Here is a 21541-nt window from a genome sequence, read left to right on the forward strand (position 1 = left end):
TCCCCTTTCTCCACATCCCCTCCAACACATGTTTGCTGTCTTGCTAATTTTGGCCATTCTGACTGGTGTAAGGTGATATCTCAATGTGGTTTTAATTTGAATCTCCCTGATGGCTAGTGATGATGAACATTTTTTCATGTGTCTGATAGCCATTTGTATGACTTCATTGGAGAAGTGTCTGTTCATACCTTCTGCCCATTTTTTGATATGATAAGTTTACCTACTTTTGTGCTATTTCTCATTATTCACTGAAGAGCTTATTTGATACAAAACTCAAAGGGGTCAAAAGAATATATGACAGAAAAGCAGGGTTCTCTTCTGGCAATCACCACTTGGGAGCCTCCAAGAGATGTTGTCCATGTACATATACACCCCCCCACATCTCATCGGATCCTAACAGGGCCAGCAAAGAAGGGAATCAGATGGTAGGACTGTCTTTCCCTTGGCTGGTGGTCTACATCCGAGGGAGTGTTTCCGCGGCAATCAACAATCTCTCATCATTGGAAAGGAGAGATGGGTTGGCTGCCCAAGAATGGATCCAGGATCCTCTGTGGGAAGAGGACTGCCGTAGAGACCCAGAACAAAGACCAAACAGAGTAGACACAGCCAACCTGTGCCTCAGCTCCCTCCCCTTGGGATTGGGCAGTCCTGGGGTGAACCTGGGGAGGGGAGGTGCCTCTCCTGGTGTTGAAGAACTTCCAGAGAGAGTCTGCCCCACAGAGCAGGACAGGGACAGTCTCTAGAGCCAGTCTCTCAGGTATGCATCACAAGGCTGCGATTTACTGGCTGTGTGAGCCAGGTGGACTCCGGTTTAATAGAAATCAGAAGGTGTTGGGCGTCAGGGCTGAGAAAGACTATTTCCAGCCTGTCTCTTGGAGGGGCACTCACCTTCTCCAAATCCCTTTTTAAATAATATTACTTTATTTTATTTCTGGACAGTTAATAAGTAAACATATTTTCTTTGTCAAAGGTCAGAACATATTGATAAAGCAAGACTTCCGGTGGCTCTCACTTCATCAGCGCAGCCCTCTGCTCTGGAGGTGAGTAGCTGGTGGATATGGGACACACTGGGAGGCACTTTTCTTCCTCATGTACAGATGTGTGTGTGCCCAGAGAAATAGATGCAGCTTTTGTGTGCACGTCTGGGGATCATTGATTCTGAGCTTCACCTTCCCTATCCGTAGAACAAACCTGGCTAATATTAGCCATCCCATAATAACAATGCCAAATATATATGGGTCTTTTACTATGATATATGCACTGTTATGGCTGAACAGTTGCAATAATTGAATCTATGTGTCATATTTGTTTGATGCTAAGGTGCCTCCCCCTTTTTTTACATTCTAACATCTTTGACTTGGAAATATGCCTTCATATTGTCAGTATCTTTGGATTTTAGGATTTTAACTTTTTATCTTATAAGCAATACATGTGGAAGCAAAACTGTCACACTCATGGTTGTACCATAGTCAGGAAGAAAAAATTAGTTTGATCCCTGAGATTAACCAAATCTAACAGGGCCTCCCTGTCTAGTCCTGATCCCCAGATAATAAAACACTTGTTGTAAATCTGTAATCCGTGGTAAAAACAAAACAAAACAAAACAAAAACTTAAAACACCTGAATTTTGCCTTGCTGAGACTTGATCTGTCTCCTGGCTTTGATCCTCATTTAACGAAACTACAGGTTTTTCATTATGAATGAATATGTGTAACCTCGAGAAACTTGCTAATCTTGTGAGCCTTTTCTCATAATCATCGGTCGAGTTTTAAATTTGCTAAACTTTTTCGTACGCGTCTACTCATCCATAGAAAATATCGGACGTTGTATCGTGTGTAGTTAGGATTTCATATGAGTGATGTCAGACTGCAACTGTGGCTCTGCAGTTTGCTTTTTTCCATGTGATGATGTGTCTTCAAGATCTTTCCACATCGGGGGATGCCTGGGTGGCTCAGTTGGTTGGACGACTGCCTTCGGCTCAGGTCATGATCCCAGAGTCCCAGGATCGAATCCCACATCGGGCTCCCAGCTCCATGGGGAGTCTGCTTCTCCCTCTGACCTTCTCCTCGCTCATGCTCTCTCTCACTGTCTCTCTCTCTCAAATAAATAAATAAAATCTTAAAAAAAAAAAGATCTTTCCACATCGGTCCACAAAGATCTATTTTGTTGTATGAAGTGAGGGTAAGGATATTACCTAACTGACAGCATGGAGAGGACGCATATTTCCTAAGCAGACTTGGCAACTCTGTCATTTTTCTCTTTCACCCCAGCACACACCCCCCCCCCCCCCCCCACCACCACCACAGGGGAAATCCTGTAGAATAAACTGAAGGATTTTCAGTAGTAGCAAAATAAGAAGGTCTTAGGTGACAGATTTCCCTGGGTTAAATTCTAGCTGTTTGCAAGTTGAATTTGGGCCTTTCCCAAGAGATCTGAGGCTCCCAAATGATTAGTCTCTGGATACAACCTTAATGTCTGCTAGTTGGGGGAAAGACCATGCAGCAACATAGTGGAATTAATTCCCTGCAGTTTTTTTTTACATTTTTTCAAGTTTTATTTATTTACTTGCCAGAGAGAGAGAGAGAGCAAGCACAAGCAGGGAAAGGGCAGGCAGAGGGAGAAGAACCTGACATGGGCTCCATCCCATGACCCTGGGATCATGACCTGAGCCAAAGGCAGATGCTTAACTGACTGAGCCACTCAGGCACCCCTCCTTGTAGTTGTTTAAAAGAATAAGTAGATTCTTCTTTTTGTGGAATGATCGTTGCTTACAGGATTCTTGCTTGATGCCACAGCCCTGTCCTCTGGGCCACAGCCGAGGGACCAGAGTGGGGAACAGGTCAGCTGCCCATGGAACAGTCTCATGGCAGAGTTCTGCTCAGTAAGGACTCCTTGATCTCAGATGACTCAACTGTGCAGACCATGAGCTGTATCCAGCCCACCCATGTGTCGGTTCAGTTCACTCATCTTTTTAATTTGATGAGTTGCCATCATTAAGATATTGGGATATTTTATCTTTACAAAACATCACTTTTTGTTCACTCAACCCTTGAAAAGAACATTCATAGAACATCCAGGGTGTGTCAAACAATGTTCTAAATGCTAGGGGCTCAGGGATGAATTAAAACCCACAGCTCCTACCATCATGGAGTCTACATTCTAGAAGGGGAGGAAGGCAAGAAAGCAAGAATATATATAATGTAATGAGCTCCAGCTTCTTTAGCGAATTTGGAATATCACCCTCCAGGCCAACAGCTCCATGAGAAGATAGAAAAGTAGGTAAGAGTCAGACTTCAGTGACTGGAGCTGATCAAAGGGTTCATATCAGTCACTGAAGTCTGACTCAAACCTTCCTGCTCTTTAAAAGGTAGAGAAATAGTCTTCTTAGGAGAAGGGGTTATGCCTCCGGTATCCTGGCTGTTCCCTGAAATGGCCAGCACATAGTGGGTGCTTTTTGAACGTCTGTCTCTTGAGTGATCAGAGTAGCTGCAGCTTCCCTGGTGACCAGATTTTTGGGAAAAACAAACATATTCATCCATCTGTCCCAGAGTGGGTGGATCTTATGCCAGGGACTCATTCTTGAAGACTCTGGACAACTCAGAACTCACATAACTCAAGAATAGTCCTAACAAAAATGGTTGACATGTCTCTTCACTAGATAAAGTGATAATATAATAACAAGTATAGTTTACGATGTACACAATTCAAAAGTATGGATTTTATGGACTCTGAAAAACAATTTGAGGGTTTTGAAGGGGCAGGGGGTGGGAGGTTGGGGGAACCAGGTGGTAGGTATTAGAGGGCACAGATTGCATGGAGCTCTGGGTGTGGTGCAAAAACAATGAATACTGTTATGCTGAAAAGAAATTAAAAAAAAAGTATGGATTTTTTTTTAAGGAATTTTGAATTGTAAGACTTCTTTTCACTTCAAAAAATACTCCCAATGCTCATGATTTCAAATGTTTATGATTTAGGTTAGCATAAAATATAGCCATGCTTGGGCCACGTGGGTGGCCCAGTGGGTTAAAGCCTCTGCCTTTTGCTCAAGTCATGATCTCAGGGTCCTGGGTTAGAGCCCCGCATTGGACTCTCTGCTCACTGGGGAGCCTGCTTCCTCCTCTCTCTTTGCCTGCCTCCCTGCCTACTTGTGATTTCTGTCAAATAAATAAAATCTTTAAAAAAATATATAGCCATGCTGTATTTATATAAATCTACAATAATACCTTTCTTGTGACCCCACCTCATAACATAAAAATAGGGTCTTGACAATAATTCACATATACTTATGTAACACTTCCATTTCCCCTCAGCCCAAGGTAACCATCAGCCTGAATCCTGGGCACTTTCCCCCTGATTTTCTTTTTGTACATTAATACAAAATGTGTTAATAATTCCATTCAAGTTGTAGTCAGGTCCTGCTGTCCTAAGAGCCAAAGTTGCCTCTTAAAAATGACTCTGCAGTTTTCTCCCTCATCTGCTTTCATCCTGCACTCCCCGAAGCCCAGAGAGCTTTGTTTCCAGGCAACAGCAGGGCTTTCCCCAGGCAGGTGGGTTCTTTGAAAAAGGGAGAGAAGGTGAGGGTGGCAAGGGGGAGAAAGCGGGGGAAGGGAGACATAGACAGGGAGAGGGAGAGAAAGAAGGAAGGAGAGGGGGAGAGAGAGAGGGGCAGAGAGAGAGAGGCAGAGAGAGAGAGGGAGGGAGGGAGAGAGGCAGAAAGAGGGACATACAGAAAGAGGGAGGGCAGAGAGAAAGGGAGGGAGAGAGAAAGAAGGAAGGGAAGAGAGAGGCAGAGAGGGAGACACACATAGACAGAGGCAGAGGGAGAGGGAGACAGTGATGGAGGCAGACAGAGAGACACAGAGAGACAGAGTGAGGGAGAAAGAGAGGGAAGGAGAGGGAGAGAGATAGAGAGTGGGGGAAAGAGAGGCAGAGGGGGAGCTAGAGCCCTTTCCAGCTAATCCACCCAGAGGTTCAGCACCACAGACAGCGCAGACCTGACCAGTTCAGCACCGCGGACAGTGTCAGGAGCCCACGGCTCTGCTGCATACACGTGCTCTTCTCCTCTCCTCCTGTTCCCTCCTCCTCTTCTTCCTTATTCTTTTTTATTTTTTTATTTTTTATTTTTTAAAAGATTTTATTTATTTATTTTACAGAGGGAGAGAGATCACAAGTAGGCAGAGAGAGAGGAAGGGAAGCAGGCTCCATGCCTAGCAGAGAGCCCGATGTGGGGCTCGATCCCAGGACCCTGAGCTGAAGGCAGAGGCTTTAACCCACCGAGCCACCCCAGCGTCCCCCTTATTCTTTTTAAAATATTTCATTTCTTTATTTGAAAGTGAGCAAGAGAGAGCTGGAGTAGAGAGAGAGGGAAAGGGACAAGCAGACTCCCCAAGCCCAATGTGGGGCTCGATCCCAGGACCCTGGGATCATGATCTGAGCTGAAAGCAGAGGCTTAACCCACGGAGCCACCCAGGAGCCCCTACATGTGCTCTTCTGAGCATTCCTGGGCCCACTCCACAGCCCTCACCCCCAGAATTTCTGAATGCTGATTTCTGGGTAACCCAGGTTCTTCTGGTCGTAGTCTTAAAAACACAGGCATCAAATACTTAACATGCCCCAAAGAGAGTGTTCTGGGTTTTCTCACAAAGAAAGTGGGTCCTCCTCACTGCATTCACTACAGGGCACTTAGTTGTTCAGGCCCAGAGTCTAAAAGTCGTCCTTCATTCTTTCCTTTCTCCTACCTCCCAAATACTGCCCATCAGGGAGTCCTCCCAGCTCCATCCCCAGAGTGTATCCTGAATCTGTCCACTGCTTTCCACTCCTACGGCCACATCACTTCAGTCCACCATCATCTTATGGTTGGTTTAGTCCAACAGCCTCCGAACTAATCTTTCCATTTTATCTCTTGCCCCTTCTGGAGTTTTTCCCACACAACAGTTCAGTCATGCCTTGAAAATGTAAATTGATTATATCACACCCTTCCTCAATGTCCTTCCCTAGTTTCGCAGTGCACCTACTATAACATTCAAAGATGTTGCTGTGGCTTTCAAGACCATGGATGGCTCTCCGATCCTGTCTCCCATTGCTCTCTCCCTTGCTCAACCACTCTGGTCACAGTGGCCTTCTTATTGTTCCTCAGGACCTTTGCACCTGCTGTTCTCTCTGCCAAGAATTCTTGCATCACTGGCTCCTTTTCACCATTCAGGTCTTATCTCAAAATGCCACCTTTTCAAAAAGATCTCTCCTGACCACTCCCTTCTAGAGTGGCTTTGCAGTTACTATCCTGTTGATCTATTTCATGTAACTCAGAATCAACAAAACTATATTTTGTTCTATATTTATTGGTTTAGTTGTCTGCTTCATTTCACTAGAAGGTAAACTCCATTAAGCCACAGGCTTTGACTATCTTGGCACCTAGAACAGCAGCTACAACGTAACAGCTGCTTAATGAGTTTTTGTTGAATTGTTGAATGAGTGAGTGAATGAATGAACACCTAGCATTAATTTGCCTTTTCCCAGCTACTCCTGGAGCCCTAAAGAGATGTCAGCAGTACTTAGCTCCTGGTAGAAGGGCAGTCATAGGTACTGGTTGGGGGTTTGAGAGTGGTGTAGCAAGTCCCCGAGACCACCCCCAGATTTGATGATCCACTAGCAGGACTCACAGAACTCATTATATAGGCATACTCCTGATGATGATTACAGCAAAAGGGTAGAAAACACAGTCAGCAAAGGGGAAAAAGCTCACGGGCATAACATGTCTTTATCCTTCCATGGTCTCATGGTAATCAGAGTTTACTTCTTCACCCTTCAACTCGCCATGAAGAGTGAAGATGTGTCACAGCTACGGTGATGGTGAATTGGGGCCGATAATTCAATCTGCTACATCAAATGGCAGCTTCTAGCTATGATTTATTAATTTTTATTTTATTTCCATTTTTTTTTTGTTATGAAGCGTGAAATCGGCTTTCCACTTACAAAGTGCTGCAAAGTTTTCTTTCAAGGGGTGCTTTTATTTTTTATTTTTTTAAAAGATTTTTATTTATTTATTTGACAGACAGATCACAAGTAGGCAGAGAGGCAGGCAGAGAGAGAGAGAGGAGGAAGCAGGCTCCCCGCTGAGCAGAGAGCCCGATGCGGGGCTCGATCCCAGGACCCTGAGACCATGACCTGAGCTTAAAGCAGAGGCTTTAACCCACTGAGCCACCCAAGCGCCCCTCAAGGGGCGCTTTTAAAAAAGAAAGTGCATTTATTTATTTGTTTGTTTGTTTGTTTTTAGAACATTTTATTTATTTATTTGACAGAGAGACAGAGATCACAAGTGGGCAGAGGCAGGCAGAGAAAGAGGGGTAAGCAGGCTCCCTGCTGAGGAGAGAGCCCGATGCGGGGGCTCGATCCCAGGATCCTGAGACCATGACCCGAGCCAAAGGCAGAGGCTTAACACACTGAGTCACCCAGGTGTCCTGAAACTGCATTTATTTAAAATAAAATTACTACTTACTAATATATGGATGTTATGCAGAAATCGATGCAGTTATAAAATGATTTCCATTTATATGCAGATGTGGCCAAGATTGAGAAAGGGAAATGTAAGAGATTAAAGAAAGGTCAGAGGAAGACATAGAATAGGATTCCAGACACAGGTCTGGGGTAGGAGTCATTTCCTAAGAAGTTCTTCATAGCCTCTCCCCAGACCTCACTCTGGGGAAACCCCTCAAACTCGAGTCTGTTGTTTTTTTTAAAAAAATCTTATTTAATTTTTTGACAGAGATCACAAGTAGGCAGAGAGGCAGGCAGAGAGAGAGGGGGAAGCAGGCTCCCCGCTGAGCAGAGAGCTCAATGTGGGGCTGAATCCCAGGACCCTGGGATCATGACCTGAGCCGAAGGTAGAGGCTAGAGGACTGAGCCACTCAGGTGCCCCTCAATCCTCCCATATTCCTTTTTTTTTTTTTTTAAGATTTTTTACTTATTTATTTGACAGATGGAGATCACAAGTAGGCAGAGAAGCAGGCAGAGAGAGAGGAGGAAGCAGGCTCCCTGCTGAGCAGAAAGCCTGATGCAGGGCTAGATCCCAGCACCCTGGGATCATGACCAGAGCCAAAGGCTGAGGCTTTACCCCACTGAGCCACCCAGGCACCCCAATCCTCCCATATTCTTGCCATGTGTCTTCTGGACAAATCATGTAACCCCTTCATGCCTTAGTTCCCTTCTCTGCTAAATGGGGACAATAATACCCTACCACTCGGGGTCATTGATTAAAATGAAATAATGTTCATGTATGTGATGCCTTTGCTCATCCAATTGGTTGGATAAATGACAGTTATTTCCACTGTTTTTCTGGGAAACCAGGATTAGTCAATGGTCTATCCATGTGGAAAACAAAGATCCTTACTTCACACTATCCAAAAAATTTCCAGAAGGTATAATAAGCTAAACATAAAAAAAGACTGTAAAGTACAAGGTTGGGGAATCAGGTGTGTTGATCTGAGTGGAAAAAGTGAATGGCCTGGACTTTATCAAAATCCAGAACTTTAGGCCCTGTGTAAGCAAAGTGAAGAGATAAGTGACAGGCCAGGAGAAGATGTCTGCTACAGGCAGAGGAACAGGCAAAGGATCAGTAGCCGGAATATATAAAGAATGCCTATAAGTCAAGAAACAAAAGCCAAACAAACAGAACGAGGCAGGGAGGGTATAAACAAGCAGCTAACGAACAGAAAATAAACCTGGTCAACAAACATGTAAGATAATGAGATGCAAATAAGACCACAAAGAGAGAGACTTTCTTCCCACCTCTGACTTTATAAAAAAATCTAAAACTTTGATGTAGCTTCCACCAGAGCGATTTGGGAAGTAGTGATTGCATAAACCTTGAACAAGTGATGATAGTAGCAACAATTAGGCACTGTTTCGGGCACATTACAAGCCTGGCTTATTTTCTAACAGCAGTCTTGGGAGGTGGTAAGCAGAATGGGAAATGGAGGCACAGAGACGCTAAGTGACACACCCAAGGACACACTAGTAGCAAACGGCAGAGCCAGCCTCTGACCCCTGGCAGTCTGGCCTCTGGGACATCTCTGCCCCAACTCCTTCCTCCTCCCTCCTACCCTGACCCGGGTTTGCAGAATAGAGAATCACCGAGGAGCCTGAGGAGGCTGTTGGCCTTGGCGCGCATCTGCAGCTGGGGAAGTTGGGCATAACCTCCATACGCGTCAGTGGGGGAAGGACAGCTCATCCCGCTGTGGCCGACCCTTGGCAGGCACAGTACTACTCCTCCAGCAACTTCACCGCAGCCATGTCGTCCCTGTGGCCCCTCCGCTCCTTTCCCTACCCGCTGCAGGTCCCGGCTCCCGAGAGTGGAGAGGGGAGGCAGCGAGAAGGCGGCCCACCATCCCCAGCTCCCCCATGTCCCCCACCCCCACCCTCGAAGCCTCTGCGTCTGCGCAGCCGCGGGCGCCGCGGCTCCAGCTCTGCAGTGGCGGGACTGGGTCTGGTAGGGGAGGGTGAGTCCTCCGAGGGACCCCCGCGGGCGGGAGGTGGGGCTGGGGGCTCCGGCGACGACCCGGGAAGCGCGCCGGTGACTGTGTGTGAGCGGGAATGTTTGGGGGTGGGACCAGAGGCGTTGCGAGGATGCCTGTCTGGGAAGGGGGCTCCCACTCCGCCCGCTGGGGGAGGGCTGGGTTGGGTCTGGGTCGGGTCTGCTCCTCCGCGCCGCCCGGACTGCCCCTCCGCCCGTCACCGCAGTTGGAATCCGGCCTCTGCGCGGGGAGGGGAATGGCCCTGCATTGCGCGCCCACCTGGGTCGCTGAGTGCACGTGCGCCCCGGTCTCGCTGGGGTCTCGGCGTCTGTGTCCGATCTCCCGGTGCGTTTAGCACGCGGAGTCTTTGTGCCCGCCCGCGCGCACACCTGCGCACGTGTGCGTTGTGGGTCTGGGCGCGCCTACCGCCCTGGGGAGGCTGGGCGCACAGGCGCGGGGTCCGGCGCCTTTGCTTCCCCGCCCGGCTCCGGCCTTGAGGACCTTCTCCGTCTGTGGAATGGGCGGAACAGTACCGGCAGAGGAGAAGAAGGGCAGGACTGCAGCGGGAAAGGTCACGGCGTGCGCCCCGAGGCCTGCCGCGTTGGCGCGCTCCCGGGAACGGCGGCTGCCGGGGTTCCTGTCAGGGTTGCGGTGGCGGGTTGCTGCGGCCACACATCCCTCCTTCCTCCTCGGGGACTAACACGGAGGCGGTGAGGGGTGAATTCCTCCGCAGAGTGCTGTCTGCCCCTTCCCTCCTCCCTTCTCCATCCAGCCGGATCCAGCCTCTTATGAGCTGGACCCCCAGGCCCTTGTCTTCTCCGTGGTCACCTCTCTTCCCCGACGTGCCTTTCGCTCACGCTAAACACACGGTTATAGCTCATGTTAAAGGCAAAAACAGGCCCCCTACTCACGCTCTCTCTATAACTTTCCCATCATGAGCAATAGCTTTTTTTCATGGAAAATGTTGTTGACGCGGCCTTTCCCCACCGTCTGCACACTTCCCGGCCCACAGCGTGCTCTGTGTGGCTTGCTGACATGGTGTCCTCCTTTTAAACGTCTGGAAGTGTTTTAAAATGAGGAAGATGTAATCTAAAACCATAGATTTCCAGTGTTCTCTCCAGAAATTAGAAGATAGGTGACCCTAGGTCCACGTTTTCACTGGGCAAGTATTAGCTAGGCTTCTTCAGACACAGACCGATCTCTCCTTTGCCACAGTCCCCACCACTCCCTATTGCCTCTGCCCATCCTGGCCATCAGTTGGCATTTGCTCAGGTTTTCCTTACAATAGAGAAGTATTTCTCTGGACCCCTGTTTCATTTTGAATTTCAAACAGTGAAGTAAATGTGAGGGGGTGGGGGAGGGATGTGTTTATCTTTTTAGGTCTATCTCAATTTTGTTATGGTGGAGCTCCTGGATGTTGAACCGTGCTGCTGGTGTTCCAGACACCAGGTCTGCTGCTTTGTTCCTTGTTCTCTGCTCGCTGTCCTCCTGCTGCAGGAGAACGTGAGCCACTGAAGGTATCGGGTTCACGCGCAAGGCCCAGTACTCAGCACAGGTCTGGCACAAAGTACTGGCTGAGAAATGCCTTGGAGAAGTCATTTACATTCAAGCCCTCATGGTGCAAGTGTTAATGAGTCCTGCGGGAAGTGATGTCTCCGTTCAGCCTCGAGGTACGGGCAGTTTCTAGAAGCCAACAAAGAAGAGCAAGGACGAGCCAGGCCGAGGAAAAACCTGTGTGTTCCTCCACTCGTCAGGTACTCACTATGTATGGAGTCTCCTTCGGTCTCAGCACAAAGCTTACGATGACTCGGTGAGGTCACCGCCATGTTCACTCCTTGCCAGGCTGGCAGCCGTGAGCCTCATTCTTCCCCCACCCTTGACAATTCCCGTGTGTGGTCCCAGCAACACCCATGCTACCGTTCCTCAACACTTTTTCCTTTCCATCCCTTCCCTTGTCTCTCTTTTAGCATTTTTATTTAATCCCCGTGGTAGGCAGAAGGATGGTTCCCTGGAGATGTCCACGTCCTCATCCCCAGAACCTGTGAGTCTGTTGGTTTCAGGGTGAGGGCTGACTTGGAGATGGGGGTTAATCCTGGATTCTTTGTGTGGACCGAAGCGATCGCAAGGGACTTAAAAGTGGAAAAGTAGGGCGGGAGGGTCAGAATCACAGTGACGCAGCGGGAGAGAGACTCAAGTGGGCAATGTAGGCTGTAAAGGTGGCAGAAAGAGCTGCAGAACCAAGCAACGCAGGAGGCTTACGATCCTGGAGGAGGCAAGGAGACTGATTCTCTCCCAGAGCCTCCAGAAGGGACCCAGCCCTGAGACAGCTGGAGTTTCTCCGAGGGGAACCCATTTCAGACCTCTGAGCTACAGAACTATAAGATAAGTCTGCATTGTCTTAAGCCACCCAGCTTGTGGAAATTTGCTACAGCAGCCATGGGAAACCAAGACAGTCTCAAACGCCATCCTTTTATTGTCAAACTTGGTGAACATTGATGTCAAAGACACTGCAGAACCGGGTTCGAGCAACACAGCCACATGTGTACAACGTGCAAATCTCCAAACCACTCATTTACTTATAGATCGAAACAGGCCTGTGCAGCAAACCACGAAGTTCCATGACATTTAATCAGTTCGTGTTTGGTTTTCGTTTTCTGTCTTCGTGAGGTCTGAAGCACACAGAGCAGTGGGCACAGAGCATGTGAAGGGAGAGCTCGGTGAATTTGCACAAATGTTTTCACCCATGGGACTGCTACTCAGGTCAAGCTACAGAACATCTTCAGGACCCCCAAGAAAGTGCCTTGCCCTCCCCTGTCCCCAGCCTGAGCCAGTAACTGATACGAACGTCAGTTTCTTTGCGTGTACCACACTTGCTTTTTAATGAATAAAATCACGCATGTGTTCTCTGTGTCCGGCTCTTCTCACGCAGTTTAGGACATGTATTTCCACACTCATCCGTGTCATTGCGCTTGTTCTTTTTGTTTGACCCTGGATTTCTGAGTAACACTCCATTGTGCGAATGCACAGCAGCTTACTTGTCCGTCCTCTTACCGAGAGCCAGTGGGGTGGTCCATGTACCGGAGCTGCTGCGCTTTATGGATCCGGTTGACAACAGTGCCACCCTGCGAGTGTCTGTGGCGCGAGCTGTCCTTTCTCTGGAGGGAGGTGGTGACTTCAGCTTCAGCAGATGCTTGTCAAGTAGTTTTCCAAGTGGTTAATCCACGTACACTCCCACCAGACCCCTGAGTGGCCGCACCTTCACGGTCTTTCTCAGTGAATTGTCAAAGGGAAACTTTGTTAGGAATGGAAAGCCACTACCCCCACCCCTGCTTTTTATGGTACTGAGGGTGAAGGTGACAATAAGCACAAGAAAGCAAACGAATATCTTTACCTCCTGGCTGGATGCTTGCTCTGAGCAGGAAGCTGCTTTCTCTGAGAGAGAGGACGGAGGTGGGGAGGGAAGGGAGGCAGATTAGCTCCAGACTAGACTGTCGCCTTCGGGGCGGTGGAACCCCTCAAATCCAATAGGATGGATGTTATAAAAAAAACCCAGGGTTGGGGCACCTGGGTGGCTCAGTGGGTTAAGCGTCTGCCTTTGACTCAGATCATGATCCCAGGGTCCTGAGGTTGAACCCTGTGTTAGGCTCCCTGCTCATCGGGGAGCCTGCTTCTCCCTCTCCCTCTACCTCCTGCTCCTCCTGCTTGTGCTCTCTCCCTTGCTCGCTGTCTCTGAAATAAATAAAGTCTTAAAAAAAACAAAACCTAGGAAGCAGTAAGTGTTGTTGAGGATGTGGAGAAGAGGGAACTCTTGTGCACCATTAGGAACGTGAGTTGGTGTGGCTCCTGTGGGAAACAGTATGGAGGTTCCCAGAAAAAACCTAAAAACAGAATTGCCCTACAATCCAGCAATTCTGCTTCAGGGCGTAGACCTCAGAAAGTGGAAGTAGGGTCCCAAGAGGTATCTGCACACCTGTGTATTCATAGCATCATTATTCACAATGGCTACGACATCGAACAGACAAGCAAACGTGTTATTAAAAAGGAGGGAACCTCTGACGCGTGCTCCACCATGGATGGCCTTGAGGAGGTCGTCATTCAGTGGGGACAGAGTGTCAGGTGTAAGGAGGTAGGAGGAGCTGTGAATGTGTTGAGTACCACCGAGCTGTTCGCCGGAAAACGGTTCCGAGTTTGAAGTTTGTGTTATGTGTATCTTGACTTAAATTTTTAAAAAGATTTTATTTACTTATTTGAGAGAGAATGAGCCAGGGAGAGCACAGAGGGAGAGGGAGAGGGGGAAGCAGGCTCCCCGCTGAGCAGGGAGCCCAAGGTGGGACTTGATCTTGGGATCTCGAGATCAGGACCTGAGCTGAAGGCAGAGGCTTAACCCACTGAGCCACCCAGGTGCCTCCAAAACTCAATTTTTAAAAAGCAATAGAAGAGGGTGCCAAAGAGGGAGGAAACTCACCTCCTTGGAGTTCACTGTTGTTTGGGCCTGGACTGTCCTGGAGGAGGGAAAGCATAGGGACTATAGCGAGGGAGACCTTGAGGCCATGTCCAGAGCGGGCCCTGCCCTGCTGGGTGGAGCATTGAAAGCCTCCAGACCAGGGGGGCTCCTGAGGATTGTGAAGCTGGCGGGATGGACTGGGGAGTGTGGTGAGGGGAGGGGACCATTGGGGTCAGTGGTGGAGTGGACCAGAGTGGGAGACTAGAACAGAGTGGGGACAGTGTTTTCTAGTACAAGAGCAGGTGCGGGTGAGGAGACAAGTGGGCAGCGATGCCTGCGGAGCCCGGTGAGGACAGTGGTGGAGGCCTGTCAAGAAGGAGGAAGGCTGTGCTGGGGGCTGGGGACAGAGGGTGCAGGTGTCCGGGGAAATGCATTCAGATTTGAGTTTCGAGGGTTTGGGAGTCACCCCTGTCCATAGAAGACCTACCTGCTAATTTGTAATGCAGAAGCAAAGACACATTCTGCATATCCACAGCGTATGTGTTAGTTTCTGATAAGAAAGCGTTTCAGGTCTACTCACGGGCACAGGAACAGACCCAAGAGCCACGTCTCCCCATTTGCCAGGTTTGGAAATCATCCTTTGTTTGCTCTGATCCCTTGTCTCTGTCTTTTCCCTTTACTGTAGAAGTATTTTATTTTATTTCATTTCATTGTATTATTCTATTTCATCTTACTTTAAAGTAGGTTCCACGTCTAGTATGGGGCTTGAACTCACAACCCGGAGACCAAGAGTCAGTTGCTGTATGTACTGAGCCCACCAGGCGGCCCTGTGGAAGTATGTAAGCACGAATCCCAGCCATCAGGTCAACTCACCCTTACACAGGTCAAAAAGATCTCTAAAAAAATAAGATGGATACTTTCTTACCTGTCCCTAAGACCATTTCCACACCCAACAGAAGGGATGAGAAGGCCTGACATCATCGAATACCCAGTTCATAATCAATTGCCTTGATTGCTCTAAAAAAAATTTTTTTTTCCATAACCATGTTTCTTTGACTCTGACTCCAAACACGGTCCCCTCGTGCTTTTGCCTGCTCAGTCGCTAAAGTGTCTTTGAATCTAGACTGTGTGCCCTGTGGCTTCTAAATTTGATACAACAATTTTTATTTGTATAAATCTAATTAAAGGCCACCTGGGTGGCTCAGTGGGTTGAGCCTCTGCCTTCAGGTCGGGTCATGATCTCAGGGTCCTGGGATGGAGCCCCACATCGGGCTCTCTACTCGACAGGGACCCTGCTTCCCCTTCTCTCTCTTTCTGGCTCTCTGCCTACTTACGATCTCTCTCTGTCAAATAAATAAATAAAATCTTTTTAAAAAACCTAATTAAAGAAGAAAATGCTTTAAAAAGCTTTTATTTTCCCTATACCAAGAGAATTTACTCCTTTTCAAAAAATATTCACAAGGGCTGTTGTCGGCAGGTTAATATAATGCAAGGCTGATAATGCATACGGTTCCCTAGAATCAGAACATAAACTAGCTCTAGAGTCCCAGGGTAGGGGGGACACCCAGTGTAGTTCCCATACTCCTGGCAGACAGACTCCTGAATTTTGGGTTGAGAAGATCTGGAATGAGAATACTCAAGAACGTTTCATTTTAAATTAGACTTTTTCTCCCCCAACCTGGGGAATGCTTCTTGGTTTTCTTTTATGCCAACAAAAGAGAAAGGTGAGGCTGCTGGGGGCTGCTGGGAAGACTGTGGCCCTTTTCTCTGTAGCAAGAGGGGTTCTGGGGGCTACTCTGTCTTCCTAAAACCTTGTGGCTCTGTGCGTTGGGTGTGGAATAAACGTGTGTGTGGATGAGGTACTCTCTGGCCCCCACCTCAGAACTCCTATTCCCTTTCTCACTTTATTTGTCCCCTGGGCACTTAGACATTGGCATGCCATCCTTCTCTCCTGCCTGGGTCTCTGCAGGAACTCAAGACCCCCAGGAGCAGGGAGCCTGCTTCTGTCACTGCTGGGTCTCTGGCACCTAGAAATGGTGCCAACACACAGATGGCACTCTGTAAAGATTTGTGGAATGACAAAAAGTTTGTCAGCCCCCAGGTGCTGAATCCCGTGCCCCAGGAACCCAGCGGGAGCAGGAGGAGAAGGAGAGACTCGCCTTGGAAACTCTACGTCCCAGAAAGATGCAGAGCCTCAGGCCGGAGCAGATCCGAGGGCTGCTAGAGCCGGAGAGGGCCAAGACGCTGATGCCCCGGGAGACCAGGGACTGGGAGAAGCGCGCTGCCCTCACCAAGGACTGGGCAGCTGTGGAGGTTGGGGCCCCTGGCAGTGATGGTGACCTGAAAGGTGAGGGGCAGGCATCCCGTGGGCGGCGGGGAGGTTGGGGGAGGTTGTGGCTGAGCCTCAGGGAAGACCCAACACTCCTTCCTTCACTCATTTGGGGGACAGCTATTTATGGAGCTCTGTGTCCATCAGCCTTTTCTGGGCAGCAAGTGGCCCCAAAACTTAGTTGCTTAAAGCCACAGTCACTCCTCTGCTCAGGATTCTGCAGGTCAGCATATGACATGGGCTCAGGGGACGGTTCTCCCGCCACCTGCGCCCGCATTTGCCTGAGCAGCCACCGTCCATGAGCTGGCGGAGGCAGCCGGTCGACCTCACGTGCGTCTGGCCAGTATGAGGGTGCCGACTTGGGGCTACTGTCTCCGCAGGCCAGCCCGGGCGCATTCTCTTGGGGGTGGTGTCGGGGAGAGAGATGGAGCTGGCCACCCAGTTGCTCACAGGCTGTCGGTCAAAATCAGCTACGTGGTCAAGTTCAGCATCCTGAGGGCGCGGGCTGCCCGGGGCTGTGGACACAGGGATCAACGAACAAGTGGAAGGCCATGTGGGACAAAACCCACCAGAGGCACTTACTGCGTGCTGGGGGCTCGGGATCCAGCAGCCAACAGGATGGCCCCATAGAGCTGATTTTAGTGGAGAAACAGACAATAAACAAGGAATGAAATTAAAAGAAAAGGAATGTCTGACGAGAGCTCTGAAGATGGTAAAGTGGGGTGATTGATGGAGAGGGACGCAAGGGTGGTCAGGGCCAGCGAGAGAGGCAGGAGAAAGGGTTGTGTATTCCAAGAGCTGGGGGTTGCTGTGTGGACACCCAGGCCACTCTGGCAATGACCCCGTGGTGGCGACAAGCTTGCTGTGTTCCTGGAGGCTGTGCTGAACAAAGCAGGGACACGGGGGAAGAGGGTAGAGACCAGCCTGGGCCAGCGACATCCTGAGACCACAGCACAGAGTGTGTTATTTGAATATTGGGAAGCCACGGGAAGGTTTCGAAGAGGAGGACGACAGGATCTCATCTGTGTTTTGAAAAGGTTCTGCTAACTCATGGGTTCTCAACGGGGGGCGGTGTTATCCCCCGCCTCCCGTTCCCAGGGGATGTTTGATAAAGTCTGGAGTTTGGGTTATCTGAATAGGGAAGATGCTACCACCACGTCACAGAGGTCAAGGACCCACCACCACCACAAGGAGTCACACAGCCCACAAGGTCAGCGGTGCCCAGGCCGAGACAGCCTGCATCCGGCTGTGTGCGCGGATGAACCGTAGGACCAGGAGGTCAGAGTAGAAGCTGAGAGGACAGATAGGGGTTTCCCACAACTGTCTGGGAGAGAGAGGACCTAGGCGTGTGTGGCAGTGGCGGACATAAGTGCAGAGATTTGAGACACATCTGGGAGGGAGAATCAAGAGTTGTTGCTGGTGGGCGTAGGGAGGGGAGGACAAGAGAGACCACCAGGATAACTGCTGGGGTTTGGGCTCAAACAGCTGGACCAAGGGACCTCCTCCCATCCGGGACAAGCAGGCCTGGGACTGGGCGGGGATAATATGGGTGTGAGTTCTGGCAGTGGGGAGGGGGTCCTAGTGGGGCCTGGTTGCGGGGAGAGTGGACAGTGGCGCACTTCGGCCTGGCCCGTGCTTTCCAGCTAAGGAGCCAGAAGGTTGTTGACATTTGAATGTGGGAAGATGTCTCCACTGGGCCAGCCTGCTGCTTCTCGGCTGATTCCGCATTTTCCCCTCCGCTCCCTCACTTGGTTTATGCAGGAGGCCTGTAGAAAAGGGTCAGTTTCACCCATCTGACAGGTGAGGGAACAGAGAGCCAGATGGCAGATCACAACAGGTAACACGCTCTAAGTCTTCCAGGACATGACAGAAATAGGATCAGACTTCAGGTCTGCTGTTCTCTGGCCAACTGGGCCAGAGTGTGTGCGCTCAAGGGTGACAGGAAGGAGAACGGGGCTGGAGGGACGGGAAGACAGGGCCCGGCTGCCTGGTCACTGACTCGTGCCTCCTGTCTCCTCTACCAGGCCTGTCTTCGTCAGAACCCAGGCTGGCACAGGAGTGGAACGCGTTGGAGGGAGATGAGTCCGAGGACTCGCAGGTAAGCTGGGGGTTCCCTCCTCTTTCACAGATGTCCACCCCGCAGACCTCAGACCTCTGCCTGCTTGGGGCTGTGAGCTCCAAGCTGTGTCCCATGGGAAAGAGGACATTGTCCTGTGGTGGTCAGACATGGAAGGGGGGGTCCCCATGTGATGTGGAGACACATACCCTCCAGCCCTGCACTCAGAAGCTCGTCTTCAATTAGCCATTCATTCGCCTGCCTCCTCATTCACCCGTCCACACTGTCATTTGCCTGCTCCCCCACATACGCACTCCGTCCCTCCGTCCCTCAGTACCCCCGTCCGTATGTTCATCTACCTCCTCTGTCTCACACGTCTTCTTCAGTTGCCATATATCTTTGGAGACATTTTTTCCCTTGGAAAATTAGACTAGTTGGGATTTCTGTGCAAGGGATTTGTGGAGGGAGCTGTGCTCCCAGGAGGAACCTGTAGGTGGTGAGGGAAGCTGGAAGGACTGAGAGGGAGTTTAGTTGGGGGGTTCAGCCTGGGCCCAAGCTCAGGAGCAGCTCTGGAGCCTCAGTAGTCCTTGTCTTCCTCTGAGCAAGCGGGGATCCTGTTAAGCCCCATCACGGGTGTGGACGACCTCCCGTGTGCTTCCCTGGGGAGGTGGCTCCCATTAGCGAAGGGCATTTCTCAGAAGGGGCAGGCATAGACATAAGCCGTAAACCGTGGCTAGCGGCCCATAAGCAGAACAATTGGGAGGCACTGTTGGGTCTATTATTAGTGGTCCGGTGTGTGTGTGTGTGTGTGTGTGCGCGCGTGCGCGTGAGCGTGCAAACCTTCTGCATTGCAGATGACCTGTATTTATTACGCTTTCTTAACTTCATACTCGGCTTTAAAAAGTTGTCTTAAGTATTTCCAGTAAAATGCCTAGATCCGTGAGTGTGTATATATGTGTAACCAACACCCCAAATGAAGATTTTTGAGTGTTGCCGTTTTCTCAGAAAATCCCTTCCTCTTCCTTTCTGGTCTCTCTCACTCCCTCACCCCAAGGCAAACACATTTCTGGTTTCTGATAGGTTAGTTTTGCCTGTTGTTGAGCTTCCTATAAACAGAGCCCTACAATAACTCACATATGTTTCTTCAAACCTCTGAAAAGAGATCGTAGCAAAATTACTATCTTACCATATGGTATCTTCATCATAAATATTCTGGATAACTCTCTGTGTTGATATACATATTGATCACCTTTGTTCTTTCTTAAATTCACGTTTTACAGCTGCCAAATACTTTGTAATGTGCTGTGTTGTATCCATTTCCCCAACTGAGGAATTGTCAGATTTTTGGTGCTGTGGTTGCCACGGAAAAGTAAATATTTGTCAAGTTGTCCTATTTTTCTATAGCGTGAATTATGAGGAACTTTATAAAAAATCTGTATTTTCTAGTCCTATCCAAGATTTATTGCATCAGAAAAATCCAAGGGGGAAACCTCGATATTTGAAGAATATCTTCCAAGTTTTTCTGGGTCTTTGCCAGGTCTTACAGCTGCTTGTGTTGGACATTTCATAGTATCTGCTACATCCACTTCTTTTCTTCATCAGGATTTTTTTTCATGTCGCCACTGACTTTCCAGAAAAGTTCCATTTCCCAAACTTCCCTGATATTTTAAGACCTGTTGCACTGGCTCATCACTAATCTGGAGAATTGTCGCCATTGAACATTTTGTCTTCCATCCTTCATCCTGGTATGTCTTTCCACTCCTGTGTTCATTTGACAAAGGTGTATGGAGCTCATAATGCTATACCGGGCAAGAAACAATGGTGGCCCCTCTGTTTCTAATATACTTTTTTCCCCTCTGTTCCAGGGCTTTGTGGAGTGGTCAAAAGCTCCACAGCAAACCACCATAGTCTTGGTAGTGTGTGTCCTGTTTTTGTTCCTGGTTTTAACAGGGATGCCTATGATGTTCCACATTTAACTACGATGAGGACGATTGTTCTGAAATTGGTCGCTCTTTCTTGTTAAGGAAACATCTTGGTTAAAAGTCAGCAATAGGTTTATTAGCAAATGCCTTTTAAACATCCATCAAGATAATTTTTTAAACAGATTTTATTTATTTGAAAGAGAGAGAATAAAAGAGAGCACGAGAGTGGGGAGGGTCAGAGGGAGAAGCAGACTCCCCGCTGAGCAGGGAGCCTGATGCGGGACTCGATCTAGGATCACGACCTGAGCGAAAGGCAGACACTCAACCAACTGAGCCACCCAGGCACCTGATGATTTTTTTTTTTTTAATTTAACCTCCTGGGGTGAGATTTTGCATTATGGTATTTCATCGAACTTAAGACATCGTTGATTGTAAAACACATATTATTTTATATATGACTGAGAAGAAAAGCATGCTGCTTCATGGTAGGATCCCACCAACTGGAAGCTGCTTTCCGGCTTCAGAGAGGATGAAAAAAATGTGCAACTTGGGACTGATGAGGTCTGGTAGACTCCTCAATGTCACGTCATCTTGGTAGTCTTAGGATCGTGGTAGGCCAGTCTTTCCAGACTCTGAATTGTACTTCCTGGTATTTTATGTACGACTCTTGCCTCTCTTCATATGTAAGATCAGTGCTATCTTTGTCACGTTTTGGTAACATGGCGAGGCTTGCATCATAGAAGGACGTCCCTTTTATTGTTGTCTAAGCCTTGGAGTAGTTTCTGTAGCTTAAGGAGTATCACTTCCTTGACATTTTGAAGGAATTCACCAGGAATCAGGGTCCTTTGCTCTGGGGAGAACGTTTCAACTAATTCTTGGGGGGCTTTCTCAGTTTCTTCCCATGCTCTTGACTTATGAATACTTTTTACTTCATAAATTTTGGTGGATTTCTAGTGATTTTTATGCCCTAGGAAATTCTTCATTCCATTGAACTTTTCAGATTGTTAGCTGAATTATGAATACTATTCTTTTTTTAAAAAAAGATTTTAATTTATTTATTTGACAGAGACACAGCAAGAGAGGGAACACAGACAGGAGAGTGGGAGAGGGAGAAGCAGGGAGTCCAATGCGGGGCTCCATCCCAGGACCCTGGGATCATGACCTGAGCTAAAGGCAGACACTAAACCAACAGAGCCACCCAAGCGCCCTATGAATACTGTTCTATAATTAAATGAAAAACTTCCTTTATTTTGTTCTAACTCTCTTTTCCCTTTCAACTTCT

General features: G+C 48.7%; 1 protein-coding gene across 1 annotated transcript in view; it reads left to right on the top strand.

Annotated features, from left to right (window-relative positions):
• Window positions 1-20486, top strand: part of SMIM17 (small integral membrane protein 17) — a 33744-nt gene extending 13258 nt beyond the window's left edge. The window contains exons 5-8 of the mRNA XM_032324838.1: window positions 10889-11262; window positions 16047-16299; window positions 18306-18379; window positions 20203-20486. Coding sequence (XP_032180729.1) covers window positions 11158-11262; window positions 16047-16299; window positions 18306-18379; window positions 20203-20313 — 543 coding nt within the window. The 5' untranslated portion in view covers window positions 10889-11157 and the 3' untranslated portion in view covers window positions 20314-20486. The remainder of the gene's footprint in view (window positions 1-10888; window positions 11263-16046; window positions 16300-18305; window positions 18380-20202) is intronic.
• The last annotated feature ends 1055 nt before the right edge of the window (window positions 20487-21541 follow it).

The sequence above is a fragment of the Mustela erminea genome, chromosome 19 (assembly GCF_009829155.1).
Source record: "Mustela erminea isolate mMusErm1 chromosome 19, mMusErm1.Pri, whole genome shotgun sequence".
Classification (NCBI taxonomy): Eukaryota; Metazoa; Chordata; class Mammalia; order Carnivora; family Mustelidae; genus Mustela; species Mustela erminea.